This window comes from Danio aesculapii, chromosome 8 (assembly GCF_903798145.1).
Source record: "Danio aesculapii chromosome 8, fDanAes4.1, whole genome shotgun sequence".
NCBI classification, from domain to species: domain Eukaryota; kingdom Metazoa; phylum Chordata; class Actinopteri; order Cypriniformes; family Danionidae; genus Danio; species Danio aesculapii.
Genome location: NC_079442.1, coordinates 29,926,351 through 29,953,656, shown reverse-complemented (window position 1 = coordinate 29,953,656; position 27,306 = coordinate 29,926,351). Strand labels below are relative to the sequence as shown.

At 37.9% G+C, this 27,306-nt stretch overlaps 2 protein-coding genes across 2 annotated transcripts; one reads left to right on the top strand and one right to left on the bottom strand.

Moving 5' to 3' along the window:
• Positions 1 to 494: 494 nt before the first annotated feature.
• suv39h1a (SUV39H1 histone lysine methyltransferase a) lies at positions 495 to 7,740 on the top strand. Its single transcript, XM_056464337.1, is given in 7 exon segments — positions 495 to 513; positions 611 to 617; positions 713 to 878; positions 2,188 to 2,847; positions 5,549 to 5,695; positions 7,334 to 7,463; positions 7,582 to 7,740. Coding segments are annotated over 7 exon segments (1,263 nt in total). The 3' UTR covers positions 7,716 to 7,740.
• A 6,576-nt stretch (positions 7,741 to 14,316) lies between these two features.
• On the bottom strand, positions 14,317 to 26,914 carry gpr173 (G protein-coupled receptor 173). The gene is made up of 2 exons (XM_056463659.1): positions 25,889 to 26,914; positions 14,317 to 18,343 (listed from the first exon to the last, which is right to left on the bottom strand). The coding sequence occupies exon 2, from the start codon at positions 18,110 to 18,112 to the stop codon at positions 16,949 to 16,951; it is 1,164 nt and encodes a 387-aa protein (XP_056319634.1). The 5' UTR covers positions 18,113 to 18,343; positions 25,889 to 26,914; the 3' UTR covers positions 14,317 to 16,948.
• Between the last annotated feature and the right edge of the window lie 392 nt (positions 26,915 to 27,306).

Here is a 27,306-nt window from a genome sequence, read left to right as displayed (position 1 = left end):
TTGAACCCACTGTCCTCCTCGTACGGTAGTCAGGAACTCTAACCACTCCACTAAATCACTTGAAAATTTAATTCCACAAAGCGGGTTTAATACCTCAATTTGCTAAACTGTACTTTGCTGAAGCTGTTGCAGTGCAATACATAAAAATGACCACTAGGTGTCACCGTAGAGGGGGATTTCGAAACGTTTCGAAGCTTCGACACATTTGCTTCGACTGTTTCAGTGTTTCATGAAGCCTACATGAAGCCTTTCAATGGCTATTTGTCACATGTACATAAATCCACAGTAAATAAAATATAACATGTAAAAAATATTGACAGCAATTTATCGCTGTCCCCCACCTCATGCTATCAAAGGGACGGACTGACCAATGAGCGTTAGAAATTGTTCTCCTGGCTACAGCTCAACCAATCATCAACGCGAATACCTTAACGCGGGCTTTCCTTCATTGGGAATCATAAACAATCCATCTAGCTAGAAGCGACGAAGTGAACATGGCGCGAGATCTGAAAGGTAGGATTGCTTGTGCTTTCTTTAAGTTTTGACAAACAGTCCTGTTATACACGTCCCAGATAATTTGCAACGAATAAACGTGCTGTTTTAATTAAAGTTCAAAGGTAATAACATTACTAGTGTGCAGAAAGTGCTCCATTACACATGAATGGGAAAAGTTGCAGTAGTTTCTAACGCTAACTCAAACGACATTATCGAGCCATATTTATGTTCTTTAAGATTGCAGGGTGCCCTGTAAGCTTTTGTTGGAGGACCTTCAGGCTTTGTGCCGAAGAAAAAAACTAGTTTGCAAGCAGCTAAGTGTGACAAAGAACAACTTTAATGACTACGAAGTGGAGTATCTGTGTAACTACAAAAAACACAAGGTCAGTTTATTTTGCTTTGTAAGTATAACGTTAATGGCTGTGGCGAGGTCAGAAATATTAAAATAACATGGACCTGCAGAGTCTCTTAAACTAAAATACAGAATTTTATATAATTTGAGGTAAAATGTTTGACAGATAAAAATGGCATTATTAAATTTAGTTTACTGTATTTTTGTAAACGCTGTATCTACTAGCAAAGCTATTGGGGATCTGGGATCCAATCGCATTGTTTTCCAATGTTTTCTTGAAAATATTTAACTGAATCTGAATCTCAGCTAAGGTTGTTTGGTAGGTTTAGTAGATAGAGACAAATTCTGGACAGATTTACAGCAAGAGAGTGCTTGTGTTGGATTAAGCTACGGGTGGGCGATTTGGCCTAAATCTTGATTAGTTGGTTATTTAACTCTAATTAAATTAAATAAAATTTATTTTATTTTTGTCCTCATAATTAACTGATAAGTTGTGTACAGTAAATATGCTCACGTATTACAAGAGAGATTTTTGACCAAAGAGTGCATGACTTGATTTAAAAATAACTAAAGCAAACAAACACCATCTACTATCTATGATTATTTATTGAACATCAATGTTAAACAGCTGAAATTAAAACGCATTGCCTAAAACAAACAGTCACTTTTTTTCTTATAAAAAGTGAAAGTAAAAAAACTTGCACTTTTAAAAACAAATAATTTTCAATGATTTTTTTATATTAAAAGCAGAAAATCAGCAGTATCTTTTCTAAATAAAACAACTCTTGTATATCCTGTAATGTGTAGTTACATTTCTCGAGAGGTGCGCAGATATATGACCGCACAAAGGCTGCGAACCATACACATGCGCCCGATGCAGAATTATAAATCAGCCTTAACAGAGCGAGGTCACATGACTCCACACACAATAGGGAAAGTAATTGGAAAAATTAGATCGATTATAGGTTCTGAATGTCGATTACAATGACTTTTCGATTTATTGTCCAGTCCTAGATTGAGCTCCCTGATCAACAGCTTTGGCGTTTACAATTTGCCCTAAAATAGAAGCACAGATATAGTAGATCTGGGCTCGTCTATCAGGATCTAACTATTTTGACTAAATCTTTACAAATTTAATATAAAGAAATGTTTTTCCTTTCTTCAAAACATTTTTGTCTCATTTAATTGTGTGGACCAGCTATCAATCTGATGGGGTCAGTGCCACCCCGGGCCCTTATGTAGCCTAGCCACTGGCCTCAACTGTTTCTCCTCATCCATTTTTCATATCCCCAATTTATAAGATTTACCTCACAGTAACCTTTAAATATATGCCTGTTTAGGGTCGAGAGTTCTTCTTGGTGAAGTGGAAAGGCTACGCGGAGTCAGAAAACACTTGGGAGCCTCTTAAAAACCTTAAATGCCCAATACTGTTACACCAGTTCCGAAAAGACATGAGGACAGCTCTGCTTCAGGCCAATGAACCACTCGATTCTGCATCTTTGAGTGGCCCCATCATCTCCTTCCTCCGCCAAAAGGCCACACAGCGCATTAGGCTTAAAAAATGGGAAGACTTCATGAACCAGACCTGCAGGCACAAGGGCCGCATATTTGTCTCAAATGAGGTGGACCTGGATGGACCTCCCAAAAACTTCACCTACATTAATGAGAATAAGTTAGGGAAAGGAGTAGATACGAATGCAGTGATAGTGGGCTGCGAGTGTGAAGACTGCATCTCTCAGCCAGTTGATGGCTGCTGTCCAGGGCTGCTGAAGGTTCGTAGGGCATATAATGAGAGCAGGCAGGTGAAAGTGATGCCCGGTGTACCCATTTACGAGTGTAACTCCAAGTGCCGCTGTGGACCGGACTGTGCCAACAGGGTTGTGCAGAGAGGTATTCAGTATGACCTGTGCATCTTCAAAACAGACAATGGCAGAGGCTGGGGAGTGCGAACACTGCAGAGGATTAATAAAAACAGCTTTGTTATGGAGTATCTTGGAGAGGTAAGATGTTAAATTCACCATTCATTTTTTTTTCAACTGATACGGAGTGGTAAAGAGTGTTTAACATCAATAAATCTTTTTGAGCAAATCTTGATTCTATTAAAATTCATGTGCCCTTGAAAAGTTATATTCCTTCTCTGTCAACATCTCAGCCCAATCCCAAATGGCACCCACAACCCTTGAGGTCTTCCACTTGAGTCCACATCTTCAAGTTATAATGCCACTTTGACTGTTAGTAGATGTCTGCTCTGTGCTCATCAAGGGTGGATAGAGGCTGCAAAGGAGACACTTGAGTACTCTTCACAAAGCTAAAATAATAAACAAGACCCTATGCTATATACACAGGGTGTGTGCTGGGTCTTAAGTCTTAAATTCAAAAAATGAAATTTTAGGCCTTAAAAAGTCTTAAATTTACTGAAGTATTTTGTTGTAGGTCTTAAATCATTTTAAACAGGTCAAAGTAAACCTCCTCAATCGAGCTGACATCCATCCAATGACCAAATACATCTTAACAAAATCTTATTTTTTATATTTCAGTTTTTTTATTGCAAAGAAACACAATTCATAACAGCTGGTATGACATTTGTTTTACAGCAAATTCCCAAATTAAAAAGTTTTTTTAATATTAAAAATTATCAAATAAAAATCAACTGATTAAAAAAAAAGCTAAATTATACCAGGCCATTAGCAAAACCCCTTAGTCTTTAACCCTGTATAAGTCTAAAATTTCATTCTTAATGGTCTTAAAAGGTTCCTAAAAAGTAAAAAAATTGACTTGATGAAACCTGCAGAAATCCTGTATACAGTCTCTTGGGTTTAATAGAGCGATAAGTCCACGGAGGTCATAGTTAGACCACAAATGTGTGTGTGAAGTGTGTCATTTGAGATTGGTTCATCATCTTTTCTTTGGTGATGTGATTGCTGGATTGAAGGCAGGTCCCTTACATGAGATTGACCAATCGCAAACCACAGTTCCTAATGGACCAAATGAAGCCCCACTCTATTTTGTTAATAGAAATTGCAGGATGCACATCGATTTTGAAGATCTGGATAAGAGCAATTCCATGCAAATGCCAACCTTGCATGAAAAAAATGTACGTTTTGATAAATAGCAAAACCCTTTTAAAGTTTTTTGTGTAGGCTTTTATTTTACAGGACTGTAAAAATACTCAATGTCTCCGTCAATGTTCTCGAACTATTATTTTTTATTTACCAAAGTCATTCAAGTTCCAATTTCACATCATTTTTTCCTCATAAATACAAAAATGTAAAATAAAATAAAATCAGTCATGCTTGTTCTATAATGAGACAACAGTAATCCTATTGATTATCATTGTTTCTTTTGGGTTGTGCAGTTTTAATTCACAGAATTTCTACAAAGTATGTCATATACTGTAAACTCGCATACTTTTTTGGTCACATGCATAAAGGATGTGTATTTGCCTCATTTAAAGTATAAAAATGTTTACAGATTGATATTTTTCTGATCCCATAACTCTGTGGTTAGTTGTTTTGGAAAATAAGAGATGTTTCAATATAATGTAAACATATACTTTCTCTGTGAATTTATGTTTTGAGTTTTTACTATAAATGTCCGATCCATAACGCTGGAATTGCTCATAAAATACTAATGGATATATCCACATGTGCTTAAAAAATAATGTGGTTTGGTTTTAACAGATATTTTGATGATTAAAAAAATTGCACAATGGGATGGCATTGATGGACAAACCAATGGCCTGACCACATCTGAAATGTTGTTTTGGTCATTCTAAAATCCCTTTGCCTAAGTTCATCATCAAAGTGGTTCAGTATTACTATCTATCAGAAATGTGCTGCACTCCCAATGAGTGGTTTCATGTTTCCAAAAGCCACCTTTATATTTGGTGCCAGTTTATCAGGAAGGGACATTTTGTTTACTTTGACTCACTAAATAGAAACTGTGCTTTATTTGCAAATGTTCTATGCAGTTTTGAGGTATTTAATTCACTTCTCTGGATGGAAACAGCTTTTGAAGTTGCAGATTTACCCAAATATACATCACAATAGGCAGTATAAGATGATTTTTCATTTCAGGCTGACTTAAAGTAATTCTAAACCTGTGTAATGCTAGCATCGAAAATTAAATGTCTATATTTAACTATTCGCATATGATATGCAAGTAAATTGTTCAAATTAATGTATCCAATATCTTTTGTGCAAATAAAAAGTCATATTATGCGTCAAATAATGTTCCACTGGGTTTGTAATGTGTCCAACATATGCACACTTAAAGGTATAGTTTACCCCAAAATGAAAATTTACTCTTTATTTACTCCATACTCCCCCCCCCCCCCCCCCCCAAGTGGTTTCAAAACTTAGAACTTTCTTTATTCTGTTGAACACTAAAGAATATATTTTAAGGAAAGCTGAAAATCTGTAACAATTAACCTCCATGGTAGGAAAACCAAATAATGTCAGTGGTTACAGGATTCCAGCTTTCTTCCAAATATCTTCCAGATTTGGATCAAGTGAAGGATGAGTAAATGATGACAGAATTTTCAGTTTTGGGTGAACTATCCCTTTAAGAATCTCATCAGTGGGTCATTATTCAGCCCGTGGTTTTATGAGTGTGTTTGCAGTTTTAGATGTCAGATACAGCCCTGTGTTTTCTTCTGTCAGTGTTGATTACTGACCTGCTGTCAGCTGTGTGTTCCATCAGATCATCACCACTGATGAAGCTGAGCGGAGAGGAGAGCTGTACGATAAGCAGGGCGTCACGTACCTGTTTGATCTGGACTATGTGGACGACGTCTACACCATCGACGCGGCTCATTATGGAAACATCTCTCACTTTGTCAACCACAGCGTGAGCACCAGCTAGCTGTACACTAGTCATTTAGAACAGATTCTTGTCAAGTGATATTAATTTGCTGAAAATATGTTGTATTAATACATGTTTTCCTGATGTTCCTTAAATTCTGGTATTATAGTACACTACTCAGATACACGTTTTTAGGACATTTAGGAAAAATGCAGTAAATAATGAAAGTTAAATATATATATTTGTTTATTTATTTATTTATTCATTTAGTATAATTAGTGGCTTAAAAGCAAGGCTAGACGGAATCTACGGAACTTTTTAGCTTTTTGTATGCAGAATTTTGCAGATTTATGCAGAATTTTTTTTGAGCATAGAAAGACATAAAATAAAAAACTTCTATGTAAGTTTTACAATCAAAATCCAATTAGATTCACTTGTTTGGTGAAAAAATATGTAATAGATCAACTGAAAGACAGAGAATATCACTTTTCAAATTTCATTGTACTTTATCTAAATATTTTATGAAATTCAATAATAATACTGCAATTAATATAAAAACCAAATAAATATACATTTACACACATAAATATTCTCTTGTAAGTTCCTTTGTAGAAAAGCATCTGCTAAATGACTAAATGTAAATAAATAGATCTGAATTATGAGCTCATAAATATATGGACGTCTCCCAACCAATAAGACATTTAATGTACATCAGTACTTTATCATTCATATACATTAATTCATTCATTTTTCTTCGGCTTCGTCCTTTTATTAATTTGGGTTCGCCACAGCGGAATGAACCACAAACTTATCCAGCATATGTTTTACTCAGCGGATGCCCTTCCAGCTCATAGCCAGTACTGGGAAACACCCATACACACTCACACACATGCGCTACGGCCAATTTAGCTTACTCTATTCACCTTTAGCATGTCTTTGGACTGTGGGGGAAACCGGAGCACTCAGAGAAAACCCATGTCAACATGCCAAACATTCATTCTAAAATGTCAAGTATCTAAAATATCAACTCTTTTCAGCATTAATGATATCAGGCAGGCGTGGCCAAACTTTATCTTATGATTGGCCAAAAATCAAACTTGATTGAGGGTGGTGGACCAAAGGTTAATATACCAAACTTTTACATTGAAGTACATTTTGATTTTTTTTTATTAATAATTATATATATATAATTATTATTTTATTCATTTATTTATATATATATTTTTTACATCTTCTAATGAGCTTTTTATTGATTTGCTCATCAATGTCTTGTGCATTGTCCTCTATCTTCAAGTGCAGTATTTACATTTTTAAAATCCGATTCATGCACAACATTTAATTTAAACATTTAATTTCAGTTTGCTTTTTTAAAGCTTATCAATGAAAGACAGAAACAAACAAATGAAAGGTTACTTTAAATGCGAAAAGACTATCTCTGTTAAAGGCATTTTGCACCAACTTTCTCCCTCAAATCAAAGGTTACCATGAGCCAACTTTGGCCCGCAGGCCCTAGTTTGGGCACCTGTGATATTAAGAAATGTTTATGTGACACTCAAGACTATAGTAATTGTGCTAAATATTCATATTTGCCATCACAGGTATACATTTAAAATGCATTATATACAATTATATCAGAAAAGCTTTACAGTACATGACATCATTCTTTTAAAATTGTTTTTCCAGTGTGATCCAAACTTGCAGGTGTACAATGTTTTTATTGACAACTTGGATGAGAGGCTTCCAAGAATTGCTTTATTTTCAAAACGAGGGATCAAAGCAGGAGAAGAGCTCACCTTTGATTACAAGATGACCGGTATAATCTTTCATTTGTCTTGTGGTACTATTCATACAATTATAATAAATAAACAATAACTGATATCTTAATGTTTGCAGTAAAAGGCCTACTGAGTAATTCTCATTTCCTGCTGCAGTTGATCCAGTAGATGCAGAGAGTACAAAAATGGATTTAGACTTCAGTCGAGCTGGGATTGAAGGATCACCCATCAAGCGGATCCATATGGAGTGCAAATGTGGTGTGAGGAACTGCCGGAAATATCTGTTTTAATCCAGCTGTCATAAAAGAGTTTTGTCTTTGGGTAGATTTTAATGTTCATTTAAACTTTTATTTGTATATTTACACTTTTAGTAGTTTTTAACTTCATGTTGTTATTATTAATTCAGTTATTATAAGTTGATCGGTTTTCAGGATTGTTTTAATAAAGTAATGTTTACCCCCACAATCAATGCTTTTATGCTCATTTATTTAGTTCATGAAAAATTGTGTCGTATAAAAATATTTTTGTGATTTTATAAAATATTTTATAATATTTATTTATTTAATTGTTAAATGTAATGACTCAGGCCCGTAGCCAGGGGTGGTTTGGGTGGCCCCTGGCCACCCCCTCATTGACAAAGGTCCTGAGTTTGTCCCATACATGAACTCATTTGTCCTACTTTGAATGCTATGCCATCATAAACTGAAAATCGAAAAAAGGCTTTAGGACCAAATGGAATCCTCTGTGACTTTAGTTAATTAGTTTTGGTCAATGCAAACAAATATATTTTAACAACATGCAAGAATTTTTGACTATGCAAGAAAAAATACAATCTGACATATGTGAAGTCATATTTTGCCGCTGACCTACTGTATTGTTGTAGACTACAGTTTTTAATTTAAAACGAACAGATTTCCATTTTATTCTAGCAATATATGATGTAATGAATTGGTATTTTATATTTATTTATTCGAAGTCTTTAGGAAATGTTTTTGGTACATCAAAAAATGTGGTTATGATGACCATCCAACAAGCTAATCCAGCTAATAATAGTGCTTAAAAAGTCAATAAGTAATGTCAGTATTTAAATCTCAAAATTAAAGGAAAAAGAATCACCGCTTTCAGCAGGCTGGCTATGGGCTTGTGACTAGAATATAATTAATAAAGATTTCGTCCAACAGCCAATCTTAAACTCATTCCTCATCTTTACTTGCATTTTTAGACGTAAAACTATTAACTTGAGGAGCACATGAAAAGTATTTACTCTCTTCAAATACAACTACGCAATACAGATTTAGAAAATCAACGTAACATATTCGAATCAATGACAAAGATATCAATTGTTTAGCCACTACTGTACATATATCTATATTAGCCACCAGATGGTGATATTGTATTCACAACGTGTTTAGTTCAGCGTAATGCACATTTGGACGGTTAAATTGGAAACGAGGGTGTGCTAAACACGCACACAATCTTCAAAAGTTACAATACAAGGTAAAGCAGTGTTGTATTTTAATTAATTTTACATTTCTTAAAGGGATAGTTTGCCCATAATAAAAATTCTGTAATCATTTATTCACCCTTGTTCCAAACCTCTGAGACTTTCTTCTGTTACATACAGACAGAAAAGAAGACATTTTGAAGAAATCTGTTACCACCGACTTCCATATTATTTGTTTCTCCTATTATGGTAGTCAATGGTTACAGGTTTTCAGCTTTCTTCATAACTTCTTTAGTGTTCATCAGAATAAAGAAACTCATAAAGGTATGTAACCACTTGATGTTGAGTAAATAGTGATTATATTTTCATTTTTGAGTAAACAATCCCATTAAAACACCTCATTTTTGTCAGTCTCTTTCACAGATGTAAACCCGGCTGTTTTATTAACACTGTTTGTGTCCATGTAATAGCTATGTGAACAACAGTGCAAACATCTGTGCAGTGAATATATCAGAATGCTGCAGCAGAACCTTATAGATGGAGTCATCTGGCCTCGCTTGATCTGTGGCCTGAATCCCCAGAGCCAGCGAGACGGTCAGCTCAGCTCAGCTTTAACCTCCCATGAAGAGGTGAGATTCCTCTAGGCCTGCATATATCCATGTGCCTCTTCCTCTTCTGTTAAACCCTTCTTCCTATCTTCCATCTGTTCAGACATATATCCATACTGCATTTTCCCATCTATCTTCTCTTTAGAACGTAAACAAGCTACACACATCCCAACATGCTTCTCTCTGTCTGCCATGAGTCTGAGGGGTTGCCTTTATTGGATTTGCTGGATTTGCTGTGGATCAAACCTCAGTAAGCGCAGACTGGCAAACATTAATCAGCTGATCTCACACATATGGTCCGAGCGTCTAACCGTGGCCAGTCTCACGCCGAGTGGACTAATGTTCATCCACCCCATGCTGCTGATCACTTCACCGTTGAACTCACTGTTGAACCTGGCTTTCAGTTTAAGTTTTAGATTGCAATTTCTGAGGTGGTCGCAGAGATGCTGAGAAACCTAATGCTATGTGATGTTACGCTAAATATTTAGCACCTAAACACAATGTGAAAGATGAGAGTAATGGATGCTTTTTAACATAAAGTGTATAATATAGCTGATTTGTGAATGTCAGCATCTGCAGTTACCAAGATCAAAGTGCAAAGTCCCAAAAGAAAGAGTCGATTGTAAAGTGCCTGAAACAAGTCGTCAGTTCTTTCTGTTTACTTCCTGCACAAACCTTTGTAGGTTAGAATCTAATTTGCATAATGTCAGCCTGTCTTTATTGGCTGTCCATGGACATTGTGTACTTTGACTGTCAGACACATAGCTTTAACTGAGGCCTGGAAGAGATTGGTTTACATTTACTCATTTAGCAGGCTCTTTTGTGAGGATAAAAGAACACATCAAATCATCAGATAGTGGCAGTACATAAATGCAGTTTTTCTTTTCTTTGAGGATACGAAGAGGAGAAAGTGTGGCGTACAGGTGGTTTTTCAAGCCCACTCACCTAAATGGAGCACACTCAGAATTGCATAGTGTTTTCCAGGAAGTGTGCGGTGCTTTTAAAAATGTGTCTGGTGCATATGGAGAGGAAAAGAGTGTGTCATATACAGGTGATTTGTCAAGGCCCCTTACTTGCATGAAGTAGACTTAGAATTTCAATATGTCTTTCCAGAAACATGGAGTGTTTATAAGAAAGTGTCTGGTGCATATGGAGAAGAGATTTGGTTTGTGGACAGAAAGAGGGTGCTTTTTTTAATTCTGTGAAAGCAGATTCACTCTTTGCACACGCTTCCAAAGGACTTTGGCTATCACTGATATGGTACAACCATGACCGTAGTTACTGTTTCTATCGTTGTGTTTACCATATCTGAGGGGGCCTTCAATCTTGATATTCAGATATGGTGATGGCTATTTGGTTTCCAACTATAGGTGATCTGGGCAAACATTATGGGCTCTATCTTAATGATCTAGGCTCAAAAGTCCAAAGCGCATAGTGCAAAAGCAAAAGGCTGTGTCCGAATCCAATCTTGCTATTTTAAGGATGGAAAAATACGCTTTGTGCCCTGGCACATGGTCTAACAGGGTTGTGCTTATTCTCTTAATGAGTTATAGATGTGTTTTGCGCATGACTTGCATTAAACCAATCAGAGTCTCATCTCACATTCCCTTTAAGAGTCAGTTGTGTCGCGCCATAGCGCATTTGCTATGTACATGGCAGACTTTGTAAGAGAAAAACTGAGTGTTTCACTAGTGAGAAAACAGTTAAACAGACCATCTGCAGTGCAGTGGATAAAGAAAAAGCCTCCATTCGGCCTCTTTACCTTTTCTTTACTTTTACACTTTACTTCTTTACTTTTATGGATAAGGACACAGTGTTGTACGCACTCCGCTGAAGACATCCATTAGCCTACATATTAAATTTCGTTTGTTAAGCGCAAAGATTTGTTTCAAAACTAGGAGGTAGTGGCTTTTATTTTTATGTAGAAAATAATAATTTTTGAAACATTTTAATCCTTTATTTATTTATTTTTTTGTTAAAATAATTGTGTATTGCTGTACATCCTGTGTATATTAAGCATTTGAACTTGAATAGGTGCATAACTAATGTGATCTGCGCTGGACTGGACTAGACCAGGTTTTATTTGGTCGATGGCACACTCAATTTCAGTTCTTCAAAATAGCAATGCGACAACAATGTGTCTTAACACACCTTTTTAGACCCGAACACCCATAAGTCCACAAAGTGGCGCAAATGGATTTGCTATTTAAACAACGTGATGGAAAACATGAAAATTAGGGTAGTGCTGGTATGAAAATAGCAATAAATTGCTTCAAACACGTCTTGCACCTTATTGCGCTGGGTGTATGATAGGGCCCCAAATCTCTATTTGTATGGCTCCATGTGGAAATGTGCATGTGAAAGGCTCAAGCAGAGCAAAATGTAAATATTTTCATGTCTTTATAACATTTTCGCATGAAGAATATACATGTGAAATGTAAGTTAGGCACAGAAGAAAATGCAACGTCACAAACAGTATATCAGCAGTATGTTACCTGTTAGAGCGTTTGACAGGAAAACCGCTTTATACTTTGTTATATAGTCTATATATTTTGTAACTTCTAAAAAGCATGACTCATTTTTAGAATGAACTAGATTTTGCACTTTAGCTCACTTTGTATTGTTTGCTATTTTTCAGATGTGCTTGTGTAAAACTGTTGTAGAGCCTACCATTATAAACAGTACTGTCTCAATTTCAAACCATGTCATTAATAAAAGATGTAGTGAAATAGTGTATAAGTATTGTACACTCAATATACCACCCAGCTCAATATACAACACACTATAAGAAGTAGACTAATCGCAACAGACTTGGCCTTCATGACCAATCAGAACAAAGCTGGTTCTCAGAAATGAGAGCTTTAGAGAAAAGATGCTGAAATGTATATTGTGAAAAAAATAGGCCGCTGCAAATCAACATTATTCAAACAACATAAGCAACATATTTCCTGTGCATGCCTGGAAATAGTCATGACTAGCTGGTTAGCTGGTTCAGAGATGGACTGTGCTATGGTAATTAAGTGAGTTACTTGAAGTTTTGGAAACACAACCCTGTATAGTGCAGTGACGTATTTTACCTGACTCACTCGTGCCTTTCTGCAGTGCAGAACATCATGCATAATATCTGCTAGATTAAGGTCAAAGATCAATTGATAATCCAAATGTGTATACCTGAAGTGGCTGTGAGTTACTTCAGGTTACGCACATGCTAACAATAACAAGTCAAAAATGCAACAAAAGTAAACTTTTATTGTCATGTTGGAAAAAAATCCTGTTGATTTACAGATCAAGATATCTGAAAGCTGACTCGCGTTTCTTTGATTTTTTTAATTTTTTTAATTTTCCTTTACCCCCTCATTCATCATGCATTCACTAATAAACAACCCCTGAGTTGTTCCACTCAAATTTCAGCATGATTACCGTTTGATGGATATGTGCTCTCTACTGGTGTCATAATAGTTAGATGTATGAGTGCTTGTCATACAGTATCTATCTGTTCTATAGGATTTTAGCCATTCATTTAGTAGAACTCATTCATGTTTGTGTAATTTGGCAATTATTCACAAATATGATTTTGTGATCAAGTCAGGCACTATCAATCTTTAATTCAAAGGCAAAAAAATAAGACACAAGTATGTTAGCTAAATCTTTCCTGATTCCAAGTAAATAGTTGTCAACTATTTTAAGTAAATATATTCCCTTTTTGCTTACCTTACAGCATGGTACACTCCACTCTAAAAGTGCTGGGTTGTTTCAAACCAAATCTGGGATAAATATTGACAATTTCAACAGCTGTGTTTAAAATTGTATTAAACAAATAGATTTGTCCTTATTTTTGGGTTGAAACAATCCAGCACTTGTGTATATATGTGTGTATATATTTTTTAAAAAGACCCCGGAATTATATTTAAGATGATTTAAAACACAGGTGTCAAACTCAGATCCTGGAGCACCGCAGCTCTGCACAGTTTAGTTCTAACCCTAATTAAACACACCTGATCAAACTCATTAAGTCCTTCAGGCTTGTTTGAAATCTACAGGTAAGTGTGTTGGAGCAGGGTTGGAAGTAAACTGTGCAGGGCTATGGCCCTGAAAGAACTGAGTTTGACACCCATGATCTGAAACAATTGATTGTTTTTTAAATCTAATGAGCAAATCAAAGTTATTTAGCCAAATCAGTCTTTTTAAATCTATTTAAAATAGAATTACTTCATAACATATTCCTTCATAATTGTAAAGACGGAACTGCCTACCCATAACTCTGTTTTTTATGTAGGTGTTTTAGTTGTAGTAAACAAGATCATGATCCATATCCCCTGCTGATTTGAATCAACATTGTCTTATTTAAGGCTCAGCTCGCTGTAATCTTTACAGTACTGTTGTAGCATTGAAATTTTAGTGAACCAACTTCAGGAGCGTTTCCTATCAGATGGTGTATCTCTGACCTTTCACCTTTGCTTTGCTCGTCATGAGTGCCCAATTCTGTCCACACACTCATACTCGGCGTAAACACTCACACACACATGCGTGGTAAAAAGATGACGATCAAGGGTCGTAAACCCACCCTTCACACCGCCCCCCCACTTGAAGTTAGTGCGCTGTCCATATAATACACATGAAATTACACAGAGGTTCACAGTTATTTTACAAAAGATAAGATGCCTGAAGCAACTAAAAATGTTCTACCAGGCATTTTTGCTTGTTACAAAATCACATCCATTCCTCCCAACCCAACACCGACCCAAGCGATTTCCTATTCACAGGTGAATACAATAGCCCAAACCATCATTCACGTACTGTCCCCCACCCCGAGCCCGCCCAAAGACAAGAAGAAGGAAAAAAGTCTCAAAGAAATCCTTAAGAATCCAAGAAGTTCCTTTTAATTCCGCGGAAAATCAAGTTGTGTCTCTCTGTGTCGTGTTTTATTTTTTATTTTCTTCGTAAATTCAAGTCTCTCCAGAGAACTGAGCAAAGTTGTACAGTCCCGCGTGTTGCAGTTCATGAATTGGTTGTCACAACCGATGACTTTTCACTCGCAGGCTTGTGAAGGGCAGCAAGACGTGTCCTCCGGTAATCCACTAATACACAGTGTTGTGTTTTCCCCAGCATATGTTTTAGCATGATTTATTGGTGTCTATAGAAGCATACAGCTTTCATCTCATTCTTGCATTGGTAACATTAAACCTTGGTAATGGAGTAAGGCATAAAATGCAGACAACAGAAAAAATTATTCCTCTTTTTCTGCTCATCATAGATGCTGTTTTCTGTGTGTTCAGTCGCAATGACAGGTTTCAGAAAAAGAAAGTCTGGTCATTCTTACCAATCCCACGCCTACTCTACAGAGAGATCTCATTGAACATTCACATAAATTTTACAATCTGTCCTGTCTGCATTGGTCAGCATTCTGATTCAAGTCAAAATATGCCAGAGAAATCAAGTAGCTGATCAATGATTTCGTGAGTTATGTGCAAAATATTCTTTCAAATTCATTTGACACTGAGGCCTTGTCTACACAACCTTTTTGTGTGAAAATGCAGCTTTTTTCCTTCCCTTTTGACCACCAACACTGAGGTGATTCGCTAACAAAAATTGACATTTTTGAAAATGCCCTTCAATGTAGATATATTTGAAAATGCTGTTTTAGTTGTGTGACTCAGCCAAAGGCGAGTTGGTGTATGATATTATACCACCTTGTTTTGGCTACTTTTTAGTTTGAATCATTGCTAATGTCAGTTTGTATACTTCAGAGTGCATTTATTCAATGGGAGATGTAATGCTTACTTGCAGTGGATGTAATCATTTTCTGATGTTTCGGTGTGGATGAACAATAGTATAGACGGAGAGCAATTTTAAATGAAAGCACCATTTTCAAATGTATCCAGTTTATATGAACACACTTATTTGCTCCTATTGAAATTTATTATTTAAAAACAATTCTAAACATTCCTCTGATAGCTTATATGTTTTTCCTAATGTCAAACACATTCCATTTTTTTAAATATTATTTGTATAAGAGGCCGAATTACACATTAGACTTCAGTGCAGCACAAACATTCAACTTTAGGTTTCTTGTCACCTCTAGGCCAAATTGTTCCTTGCAGGAATCCTCTCGTCATTTATTAGTCTGTAAATACAAACTAAAATAACTCTAATGCAACCTACCTGTCACTTACATATGATTGAGAATGTAAAAGCTGCATTAACTATCCTCCGAGATATGTGTATGAAAAAACCTTTCATATACATCTGATAGACTAGCGAACTTTCATTCAAGTAATTCAAGACACCAAAGACTAAGTAAATTCTCCTTAACAACATCATCTGTGCAATCATTTGGAAGGATAAATGATTGGTTGGTTTAACCTCAGATCAGATTTTTCAAGCAATCCTGATCTATCACTTCACAAAGCAAGACCAGATACAGTACTTTACCTTTTCATAAGACTGGTCATAGAAATTATAAGGGCATGAGTTATTTTGTGCAATGCTATGAAACTATTTATAATTCAATAAGTAAACAGAGTTGAGAAACAGAGAAAAAAATAAACAAATAAAAAACAATAATTTACAGCAAAATGTAACTCAGGAAAAACCTGAATAGGCCATAATTCACACAGATTCGTTCACATTTTCAGTCAGCTCCTTTCATCTACAATCCCTCTGAATCATCTTGAGAGGAAAAACATTATTTCTTCTGGAAGTTGCTTTTTTGTACATACTGTGTCTTAATTCCTGCTTGAGCCACAGGAAGGATTCAGCCCAACCAATTTGGACAAATTGTAGGAACTTTGTCTTTTATGTCAGCCTCATTCATTCCCGGAGGCGTATGCCTCATTCTTAGAAAATGTTAAATCTCAAGTTTGTTTTCCCTTAAAGATAAGGTAATACACATGCACATTGAGTATTTTTGAATCAGTAGTTCAAATAATATAAATTACTCTGCCAGGAGTGCAGTTGTTTACAAGGCATGAATACTATTTTTGCAAATCTTTGATTTGAGGCCCTCAGGATCCAGGTCAAGGGATACAGATACTGAGCCAAATCAAAAGGTAATGTTTGTAGAGATCAATCATAAAAAAGCAATTTGGCATAGCCTTCATACATTCACTACAAAATATATCACCAGTTTGGCTGATCTGTAAATTTTGCACCCAAATAAGAAACATGGTTCTTCAAACCAGTTTAGAGTTGACTACCAAACCACCCAATAGCTTAGAGCCCAATTCCCTTTAAAATCATTAAGGTGACAGTAGATGCTTATTCAATGACATACACCCCTTTAAAGCATCTTAAACTGAATCAAAGGCCACAACAGAACAACTCTTAAAGTTCGTCCATGTCTCCATCTTTAAAGACCTCTTATTACCTCCCCCTGGCTGTCCACTTTTCAACCATTCAGAAGAGAAAGAATAGAAAAACTAATAAACAACAACAACAACAAAAAAAAAACATAATGAATGAACACTCATCTTCACATGACACAGTAAGGCTCACGGGGCAGTTGAGGTGGAGTTCTACAACAGGGAGGCAGGTGGGCCAGCAGACCCTTCTTCAGGTCCTTGTTGAGGAAAAAGCAGATGATGGGGTTCACGCCTGCCTGGGCAAAACTCATCCACACAGTTGTGGACAGATACCGGTGCGGGATGGTGCATGCCTTTACAAAGACCCGCCAGTAACAGGCCACAATGTACGGGGACCAGAGCACCAGAAAAAACAAGGTAATGACATAGAACATCCTGCCAAGCTGCTTCTCAGCCTTAAACTCCTCCATGCCCAGTAGGCGTCTGTTCTGGTTGTGCAAGTTCTGTCTTATGCCCAATAAAGTGGGAGGCATTGGGCCACGGCCGAACCCAGCTATCCAGTTTGCAGCTGCCTGACCGGTGGCTCCAGGTCCATGAAAGGTCCAGTTTTGGCTGATGGCTGGAACCATCTGGACCGGCTTCATCTTTCGGTGCTTGTATTCAAACAGCAGGAGCTTCATGTATACCACATGAGTGGCCAGGATTAGCACAGCCAGCATTAGCATGAAGCCTAGCGTGTCATTGGCCTTGAAGTAGCGATGTTCAAAGATACATTGGTCCTCCTCACGGATGAACTTGTACGTGCCGACGTCAAAGACAGGCGGGAAGGCCATGGCGACTGACAGCGTCCAGACCATACACACCACTGCAACGCAGGTCCAGAAGGTCATTCGCTTGGAGTAGAAGCGGTGGTGGGCAATGGCCATGTAGCGAGTGACGCTGATGCAGAACAGCATGAAGGCAGCATGGAAGCAGAAAAGGACGGCCATGAAGGCCACCACCTTGCAGCTGAGCACACTGTAAGTCCAGGCCGAGCCGTTCTTGATGGACACCAGCACAAAGGGAAAGCAGACCGCTGAGCGAATGGTGTCGGCGAGACAGAGATCCAGAAGAAAGTAGTATGGTGCCTTGTGTAAGGCTCTGTCCCGTAACACCAACAGGGATACAACTAAGTTGCCCACCAGGCTGATGCAGATGATCAGACCTAGAAGGACGAGTTTCACATAGGTTGAGACGGCTGAAGAAGGTGCTCCACCCATCACACCGCCTGTTGTGGACACCACGGCCGCCAAGGGGTTCCCAGGCCCATCGCTGCTTGCGTTTCCGTTGGCCATACCTTTTGCTGCTGGAATCGCACCCCTCCTCCTTCAACTCCTCCTTTACCTCCACTTCCTCCACTCCCTCCTCCACCTCCGCCGCCTCCGGCTGAGCTGTCGTCCGTCCTCGTGGTTGCCTTTCGTTGTTGTCTCAAATGGAAGGAGAGAAGCTTGATCTGCATTGCCCCATTTTGTACAGTTCTCTTTGGAGCGTCCTTTTAAATGTGTCAGTTCTCTTGGCCTTGACACCTATGAATAAAGGACAAAACATTTGTTACTGTTGTTTTCTCACACACAAATGCTAGTTTTTAAATGCCACAAACTCTACTGGCTTCCAGGGACAATTTAGCATTTGTGTAATGCCTGGGAGAAAGATTTTTAGGTCAAGAAGATTGAGCGAGCATAAAGTGATACTGATGCTGAGAAAAAAAAATATTATTCTTGATGCCATTAGAAACACTTTTTAAATTATTACTTTGAAAATAAAACATGTTAAGTTATTAGTCAACTGAGGAGGGCACACATATACAACAGCAAACTACTGGTGTCAATAGAAATGTAAACTCTTAATGTACTTTAGCATTCCTGAATAAATTGAGAACTTCTAAACTCTAACATTCTGTTACTTGAATGAGAAAGGTTTAAGTTTCAAACTAACTTATTGATGACGCATTACCATTCCCTTAAAAGATTAATAGCAAGTTAATGTTAATGCAGTTTTGGCCTAGATGTAATGATGTAACCTTCCTTGTTAGTTAAATGTGCTAGAGGCAAACTGCAACAGTTTTTCTCATTTTCAGGTTACACCACCCTCATTCCTGTAACCACAGCCTCTGCACTCAAAACAGTTTCTCACTTTTTTTTCTTGTTTAAAGGGGTGTCATTCTAGCCAGACAGAAATAATAATAGACTTTTCACTTACAGAAAAGCTGAATGAAAAATAATGCAGAGTATGGAATTGTTTTAAAGGCTAATATATGAACAAAACAAACAAAAAAATACAGCTCTGATTAAACCCAAATCACACTAACCCACGTATGTGCGGGTAGCTCGGCGTCATGCTGCATGAAGCGGCCTTACTGACCCGGTGTTTTGCACAAGTTGCACATCTTCTCTAAAGTGCTTCATTTATGAAAGCTCATGTTTTACACTGCTCCTAATGTACCCAAGGTTAATAATTAATCTGGGGTATTTATAAGCTGGGGTTTCACACTGTACCGTCTTAAACCCTGGGTTGACATCCATTGTTGTATATTTATGGTGTCAATAGGAGCTCCCCACCCATTTTCCTTTACAACCTGTGGCTCTGATATTCTGTAAAAATGTAACATCAGTTTTTGGGGGAGGTGGCCCAGGAACGTGGTTGAGAACCACTGGGTTATATAAAAAAAACACAAATCTGCATAAACACAGTCAGTTGTGTATATTAACCTATACAGGTGGTGTTGTTTACACACTGTGGGCATACATCAAACAACATGTAAAAATGAATTTAGCATAATAGGTTTCCAGTGCTGTGTGAACAGCCTTGTGAAATTGCAGTCTCACACTGTAAACCTTGTACAGAACAAAAAAGACTGGCTCAGCTCCAGCTCCAAAATATATAAGAAATGGCAATGCGGTGGCACAGTGAGTAGCACGTTCGCCTCCCAGCAAAAAGGTCGCTGGTTCGAGCCTCGACTGGCTCAGTTGGTGTTTCTGTGTGGAGTTTGCATGTTCTCCCCGTGTTCGTGTGGGTTTCCTCCAGGTGCTACGGTTTCCCCCACAAGTCCAAAGACGTGGTATAGGTGAATTGGGTAGGCTAAATTGTCCATAGTGTATGTGTGTGAATGAGAGTGTATGAATGTTTCCCAGTGATGGGATGCTTGTGGATTTGGAGCTGGTGTAAATACAAGCATCAGATGCATGTTTAATATATAAAAATATATTTATTCTATTTTTCCTTCTCTCCCCCCCCCTCCCTTTAATTTCAGATTGTTTGCTGCACTTTGGTCCACTCTCTGTATTACACTGCCTGTCTGGATTTCAACCATTGTTTGAACGAGGTCCAGTGCCAACGTAATGGGGGCAGGTACTTTCACTTTACACAATTACAGCGCCTCACCTCTTTTCATGTTCAAACCAATTAATGGCTGTTTCTCAATATGCGTTCTTCAGCCATCTTGCGTCCTCAAGTTCTCATGTAACGTCACCATTAACTGCAAAGTTCAGTTCCAAAACTCAAGTCCGCAAGAACGGAGGACGCATGAAAGTTCCTGTATGTGTTCTTGATATCGAGGAAGCATCAATGCAGACTTGAGCGCAAAATTCGCTCAAAGTCCCAGAAGTCATTGCGGCCCAATAAATGAGGTCGGGAGCACAGCATTTTATATAGATTTATTAATAAAGTTTAGAGATTAAACTTATCTCAGGACTTTCCCTAAATGAGACGATGAAAGTAAACATTAACATGAAAATCTTTATAAAGGCATAAACACTTTAAGGGTGTTTATTTGCTGAAATCTTTATTAAAATTAGTTTTATTTGTATTGTGCAACATATATTTGTAAGGTCTTTATCCATAGTATATGTTGTGAAAAGGTGAAAAACAAATTGTTGTATGAATGCTGTAATGTTTAAATAATTGTCTGTTAAACATTCGTGAAGGTCATGTGACCATCAGGAAGAATGCAGCATCTCATTTCTCACAGGACACGTTCTCTCTTTTTGCAGTCTCCCGAGTTCATTCTTCTGAGATAACTTGGCAAGACCGGTCTCCACAAGAACGCAAGTCCGTTCTCTGCGTTCTTGAAATTGAGAAACAGCCTAAGATCAGGGCAGTTTTTATGTCCTTCATGTTAAGAGATCGAGTTGATCCACTTGAAAAGGGAATTCACAAAGACATGACTTAGTAAATCGTGAAGTCATGTACTTTAATCGTTACATTAGTCTGAATGTAAATTGCCTTGTCAGGCAGCGCTGGACCAGCGTTGGACCAAAGTGCATCAATTGAAAGGTATTTAAAAAATAGAAAACGTATAACTATTTTTGTATGTATTAAACACAACTTTGATGCTTGTGTTTGCACCAGCTCTGCGATCCACGTCCACAACTTCACGCATTGGGTTAAATTAGGCTTTACAGTCTCCGTGTTCAGTCCATTACTTCCACTGTATCTGTTTAGCTGAGGGAACGAAACCAACCCCATGACGTCAGACACAACTATATTCCAAGATGGCGGTGCCCTTGCACTAAAAGCTATAGTAAAACATGCTGTTTTCTTTAAAATGGTTTTATTAGTCAAGGTTAACACATTTTCATTAAAGGGGGGTCCACTATGATACTGTATCATTTTTAAAATTTTAGTTGATGTGTAATGTAGCAGTGTAAACATAAAAAACATCTCTGAAATTGATATGTTTAAAGTTGAATGCAAAGGGAGACGCTGGCTTTTACAGAGATACCTTAGCAAAGCCTACAGTGAACAAAGTGTGGGGACTACAAAAAAATACATTCGGGTTAACGATGTCATAAACCCTTCAGGCTATGAGCATACACCCCATGCAGTGAAGGGGCGTGTGGATGCGCTGTTATAGCAGAGACACTTCCTGGTGACATGGAGCCGATAGCTGACCAATCAGAGCCTCTTGAGGGCGGGCTTTCAGAGGAACTAAGAAATATGACAGTCGTTTTCATGTTAGCTGAGTAGCTGTATATAATCAAAGTGAGATTTATGAAAAAATAACGTGATTTTTACAAATGAAGCATGAGTACATCCCATAAACACAACCAAGCCATGAAAATACACTCTGGACCACCCCTTTAAAGTGGAAACCAGTTTACAAAATAATGTAAACTTGACTGACTGCTTCACTTCCAGGTTATCTATAAGCTAGTATGCACTAAAACAATGACAAATATCACATTTCAAAGATAACATCACACAAAGTCACACTGCACTTTAGCTTCTTCTCAGATAATCCGACCAGTCAAATGCTCTCTATGCTCAGCAACTCAAATCAGCCACTTATTCATACAAATACCATTTTCAAATGTTGAATGGCACATAGTACCCTATATAGAGGATACAAATTCAGACAATGTACAGTAAATACGCTTTCCATAAGAGTGAGTGAAATCTAGTTTTGCATTTGAGTCAACGCAGACCACAAATCATAGCAGACCCATTTGAAATCTATTCGGAGAAGATTAGGATGAGCAATGATTAGAAAGGCTCAGCATTACTATTAGACTGTGGATGTCATAAGCTCTCAAATACGGCTTCACTGAGCTGAATAGCTCTGATCGAGATGTGATATAAACAAAACGCTACTGGCTTTTTCTTTTTTTAAAAGGAGGAGCTTCTGTCCAGTCTTCCAGGAAATTTCCTGTACATACTGTATTGTAAGAAACATCCATCCAACAGACTGGCCAACATTGCCTACTTAAAGGCACTTCAGGGAAGCTTATATTCAGGGAAGCTAATATTTATATTATAAAGAACAAGTGGTTTCATTGGTGTCCACCATCAGTAAACACAGATCGATCAATAATCTGCTGAATGGGATAAACAGGGCTCCTGTAAGCATCTGCTGTGACATGCTGAGGAGCATCTTCTGCTTCCCCCTTAGAGGCGAGCAGATCAGCTGTTTCCACCACACGCTACATGGCATGCCAGCAACTAGTCTATCACGGTAATTACCTCATTGTTGCTAGGCTACAACGCATCACTTTTTATGTGTTGAGTATATAGGCATGTGGACCGGAATGCTGTGGCAAGGGGGAGGTAAGGCAGCGGTAAATCGTTTTAATCAACATTAAAGGCTGTAGCAAAGCTTCAAGGCACAGCTTTCGAATACACAGCGACGTTATTCCACAAATGCAGTTTCTGTCCACTTTTCACCAAATGTTGCTGGAAGTTACGCCTTATTTTTGCTCACATATGGAAAAGCCCCACCCCTGGTTGACATATTTAGACAAAGGCATGTACACTTGTCAAACAGACACCATGATGTGTCATAGAACAGCTAACTAGCACATTCTCTTGATGTGAAACGGTGTTGAATTCAGGTCTATACCTTGCGCTGATATTGGCAGCATTTAAAGAGACACTTATGCTAGCTTTCACCAGCTAACAACGTCTGGTAAAGAGAAAGCTATATGTAGACTGTGGCTGATGACAAAGTCACTAGTACCTTAGTTCAACAGGAGATAGAACTGCGCCGACCCATTGTTTTAGAGCAGAAACACTAATTCACTTGTGTCACAGCAATTACAGCTGCTTGTTGCTAGGCTACAGGGTCCTTCTGCCTTGTGCGGTGTATGTGTCTTTGTAAGCCTGAATGCAACTCAGAATTGTATGCATCGAGGTGAGGGAAGGGAAGTGTCACTCATGAGGAATAATCAGCCAGAATGGAGACTCGAGCGAATGTTTCTGTCAGAGAGAGGACAAAATGTTACAACCTCATATCGTGACAACCTGTTGTAATTGGTTTACGAATTGTACAGCTTTGCATCAGTTAAAGGTGTTATTTGAATTGGCTGTTTCACTCTGATTCTGTTTCAGAACGGAAGTCTAAGCATTGATATCATTAAAAAGTTTCCGATTGCTGGGTAGACATAAATCGATCTTAATTGGTATTTAAAGTAATTGATCAAATGTACTACCATGCATGTCATTGAACTTTATGCAAATAAAAAGATAAAAAGAACATGAAACCAGAAGAGTTTTCCCAACTGCTTAATGTCACGATTTTCTCGCGTTAAATAGAGGTTTGTCGACCTGGTATTAGGGGAAGTATCAACATATTTACAGTGCGCAGATATGCAGATTTCATCGATTCGCGTGCGGATTGTTCCCACAGTCATTTTTTTGGCTCTGTTAAATTAACGGCTACACAAATATGCGGCTTATTTGGATGCGTCAGAGCTTCATTCATGTCACCTACATCAGTGAAAGTTCACCTCTCTCTATTTTCTCAGCTCTAGATAGACTCGTGGGAGAAACGCATGCATTCCAAAGAGGGCGGCTGAGAAGTTTCATTTGTTCAATGAAACAGAATTTACCCTCCTCCACAATACTTTTGATAATGCCTTTTAAATCAGTCTCTCAGATATTCATCATTTAATATGGGCTATATGTCTTGAAGACAAACTGGTCTTGATGTTAATGAATTTAAATGTTCCTTGTGGGGCTATATGGTAGAAAAGACCCCCTGGGGCAATGGCTCTTTAAATTTTTAATTATACAGCAACACAGTCCTTTCCTAAACACCTGTTTATCACTATGCACTGCAACATTCTTCTACCGCAAAGGGCATTATTTGTCTCCAAAAATGAATCTTGCTGACTTCATTCATAATTAAATATATCTGTACTAATATTTCATGCCTCATATTATCTAAAAACTTATTAATACAGACAAAAACATGAGGTAATCATGCTGGAAGTGATTAAACAGATAATTATTAGCTAAAGTGTTTGCTTTTGTGCTTAAATGTTATATTAATATTGTAAAACATTCTGCCAGAATACTGTACATTATAGCCCTCCTATAAAAAATGCTCGGTTGTTTCTACTCAAATTTGGTAAAATATGAACAAACTTAAGCGTTGGGTTTAAAAAATAATCCAGTAGTTGGGTTGAAACAACCTAGCATTTTTTGTATATGAGCAATTTACATAATGTATTATTAAAAAAAGAAATGTGACTAAATTGGAAATGAAAATAGACTTCCTTAGACAAATTAAATTAAAGAAAATATGATTAAAAGAAATGTGTTATCACACCTGACAGCACACAAACAAACATTTTCCCTAAAGGAGGCCTTTGTGCCATTACAGTTGACATCTCTTGGGTTATCATTACGTTGAATTAATTCTTCTGACTCTTTAATATTTCCCTCCAGAGGTTTAGTGTGCTCTTATCTCGCATTAATAGTGAGAAGGCCCTCGATGTCGTTGGGAGGAGTCAGATGTAAAGGGAGTTGGTTGGAGGTGGAAGGCTGGATAGCAACAGCAGTGAATATCGCTACCGTGGTCTCGGTGGGAGGAGGCGACGCGGAATTCACCAACCAAACGAGCCTGAATCATTTCGACTCTCCCACACCTATCGTTTTGATACGATAGAGAAAGAACAATGTGATCCCGTCGTTCGTGGCTAGCTTTTATAAAATGTTTCCTCTGTATCTCCATCATCTTCATTTGCGTTGCGCTTGGTGATGCGCAATACTGATGTTGAACCGTTTAGTGAGCTGGAGGCTGTTTACAGCTCGCGGGTTGTCGATGGCTTTCCGTGAGACACAAGAAAGCATGAAAATAATGAATTTCTTAGAACTAATGACGTGACCCGCACAGCCAATACGCAAAAGTGCAAATATCCCGTATGGACACTGTCAGAGCGACAGTCCCAGACTGTGTTACATTGATATTTCGTTATCTAACTCTCTTGGGTGCGATTCACATCTTCTTAGATGCGCGGAGGATTGTGACCTGCATGGTTATCATTAGATATCATGAAGAACTACGGCGTCTCCCCTCTGTGTGTGTGTGTGTGTGTGTCTTATTCCGTGCGCGCGCGCGTTCGCGTGTGTTTGCATGAGGGACAATGAAATAACAAATAGGCTACATAAAACAGGCTTGCATTTCACTCAGTACACAGTATGCGTCATGCCGAGAGTCATTGATATTTAATTTGATCATTATTGATTTTTATTATTATTATTATTATTATGTATATCCTCGAGCGCCTATCCCATGCTTATAGTTAATAAGGTTAACATTAAATAGGACAGCCATAATTTTACAGAGCTCTTACCTATAATTCTCAGTCTTCCTTCAGACAATGGATCTTGTGTCGATGGTAGGCCTTAATGGGACCTTGTTGTAAATATAGGGGGAAAAAAAGGGAAAAAACACAAAAACTTGCGAATAGGTTTTTTTCGTCCCGACACAACGTGTTCAGGGAATCGCACATGAATCCAAATTATAATCCAAGACGATTCTCGATGTCCTTTATAAACAACAGAGAACGAAAAAAAAATGAATTAATTAATACAGGGAATGGTCACGTCTGACAAACAAGACCTGTTTGGCTGGAAAGTCGTTTGCTGAACGGTGTGAAGGATATTTTGCCCGAAACTGGAATATTACACACATACGGGTTTTAAAAAACAAAAATATCGTTTCCTCTTTTTTCGTGTGCATGTCATGTCTTCGGGTTTTCCATAAAGCTAGGCCAAGCCTTAGCAGTATATTCCCATCACACGGTGACTAAATCAAACAGAGTTCAATAGCACAGTTACTCTATTTCTGCGGTGTTTTGTGGTTTAATCCTGAGACACGGCGTCAGTCTCATTATCTTGTGCGCAGATTTAGAAGTGTAAATAACGACTGGCTCTCGCTACTGGGCTACAGGACAAGACGCTTCTTCCCATCTTCATTTTCTTGCTGGAGCCAAAGACATTTTCTCCCACGCCACACCGATACACATCTTATCTTCGACGGGAATAAATCCGCTTTATCAAGCATCATCCCCGGGTATATCCACTGGCATCAGTGTTGTCCTCTCACATACTGTAGCCATTCTATGTAGAGACATGTACACAGTACATGTAAGCGCCCTATATATTTAAAATGCATATGCCTGGTACGGTCTTTGATGCAAGGCGCAGAAAAGATGGATCACACATGGCAGTCAGACCCGATTCTGTCAATTCGCCGTGACCGTCAGTATCCCGGTGCCATCGTTTATTTTAGAATGTTAACGAAAAAAGAACGAAATGAAATGGGTTCTTCTGCGATGGTCAATTGGAAACAGCGGCTCCCGTCTCTGCGCTCTACCTCAGTTTTCTCTGGATCGGATCCTTTCGGAAACGTCTCGGGATTTTTCGGCAGCCTCATTGACGCTGTTCTCACCACCACAGTCACTCTCTAGTGCATTCAGTCACAAACACAACTTTTAAATGGACAGTGTTAAAATATATAATTATCCCTTTTTATAAACACGTGCGATTTGTAGATGTGCATATATTTTAATTGCATTTATCATTGTTTACATTTACAAAATATTTAATGATAGATAGATGGAGTGAGCTTAGTAGCCATACATTTTATACACCCTAAGAAAGGACTGTAGAAAAATTTCAAATTGAACACTAGGAAGGATGATATATAGCCTAAGATAATGCAAAATTATTTCTCCTGTACATTTTACAGGTGTTTAGGTGTTTAATT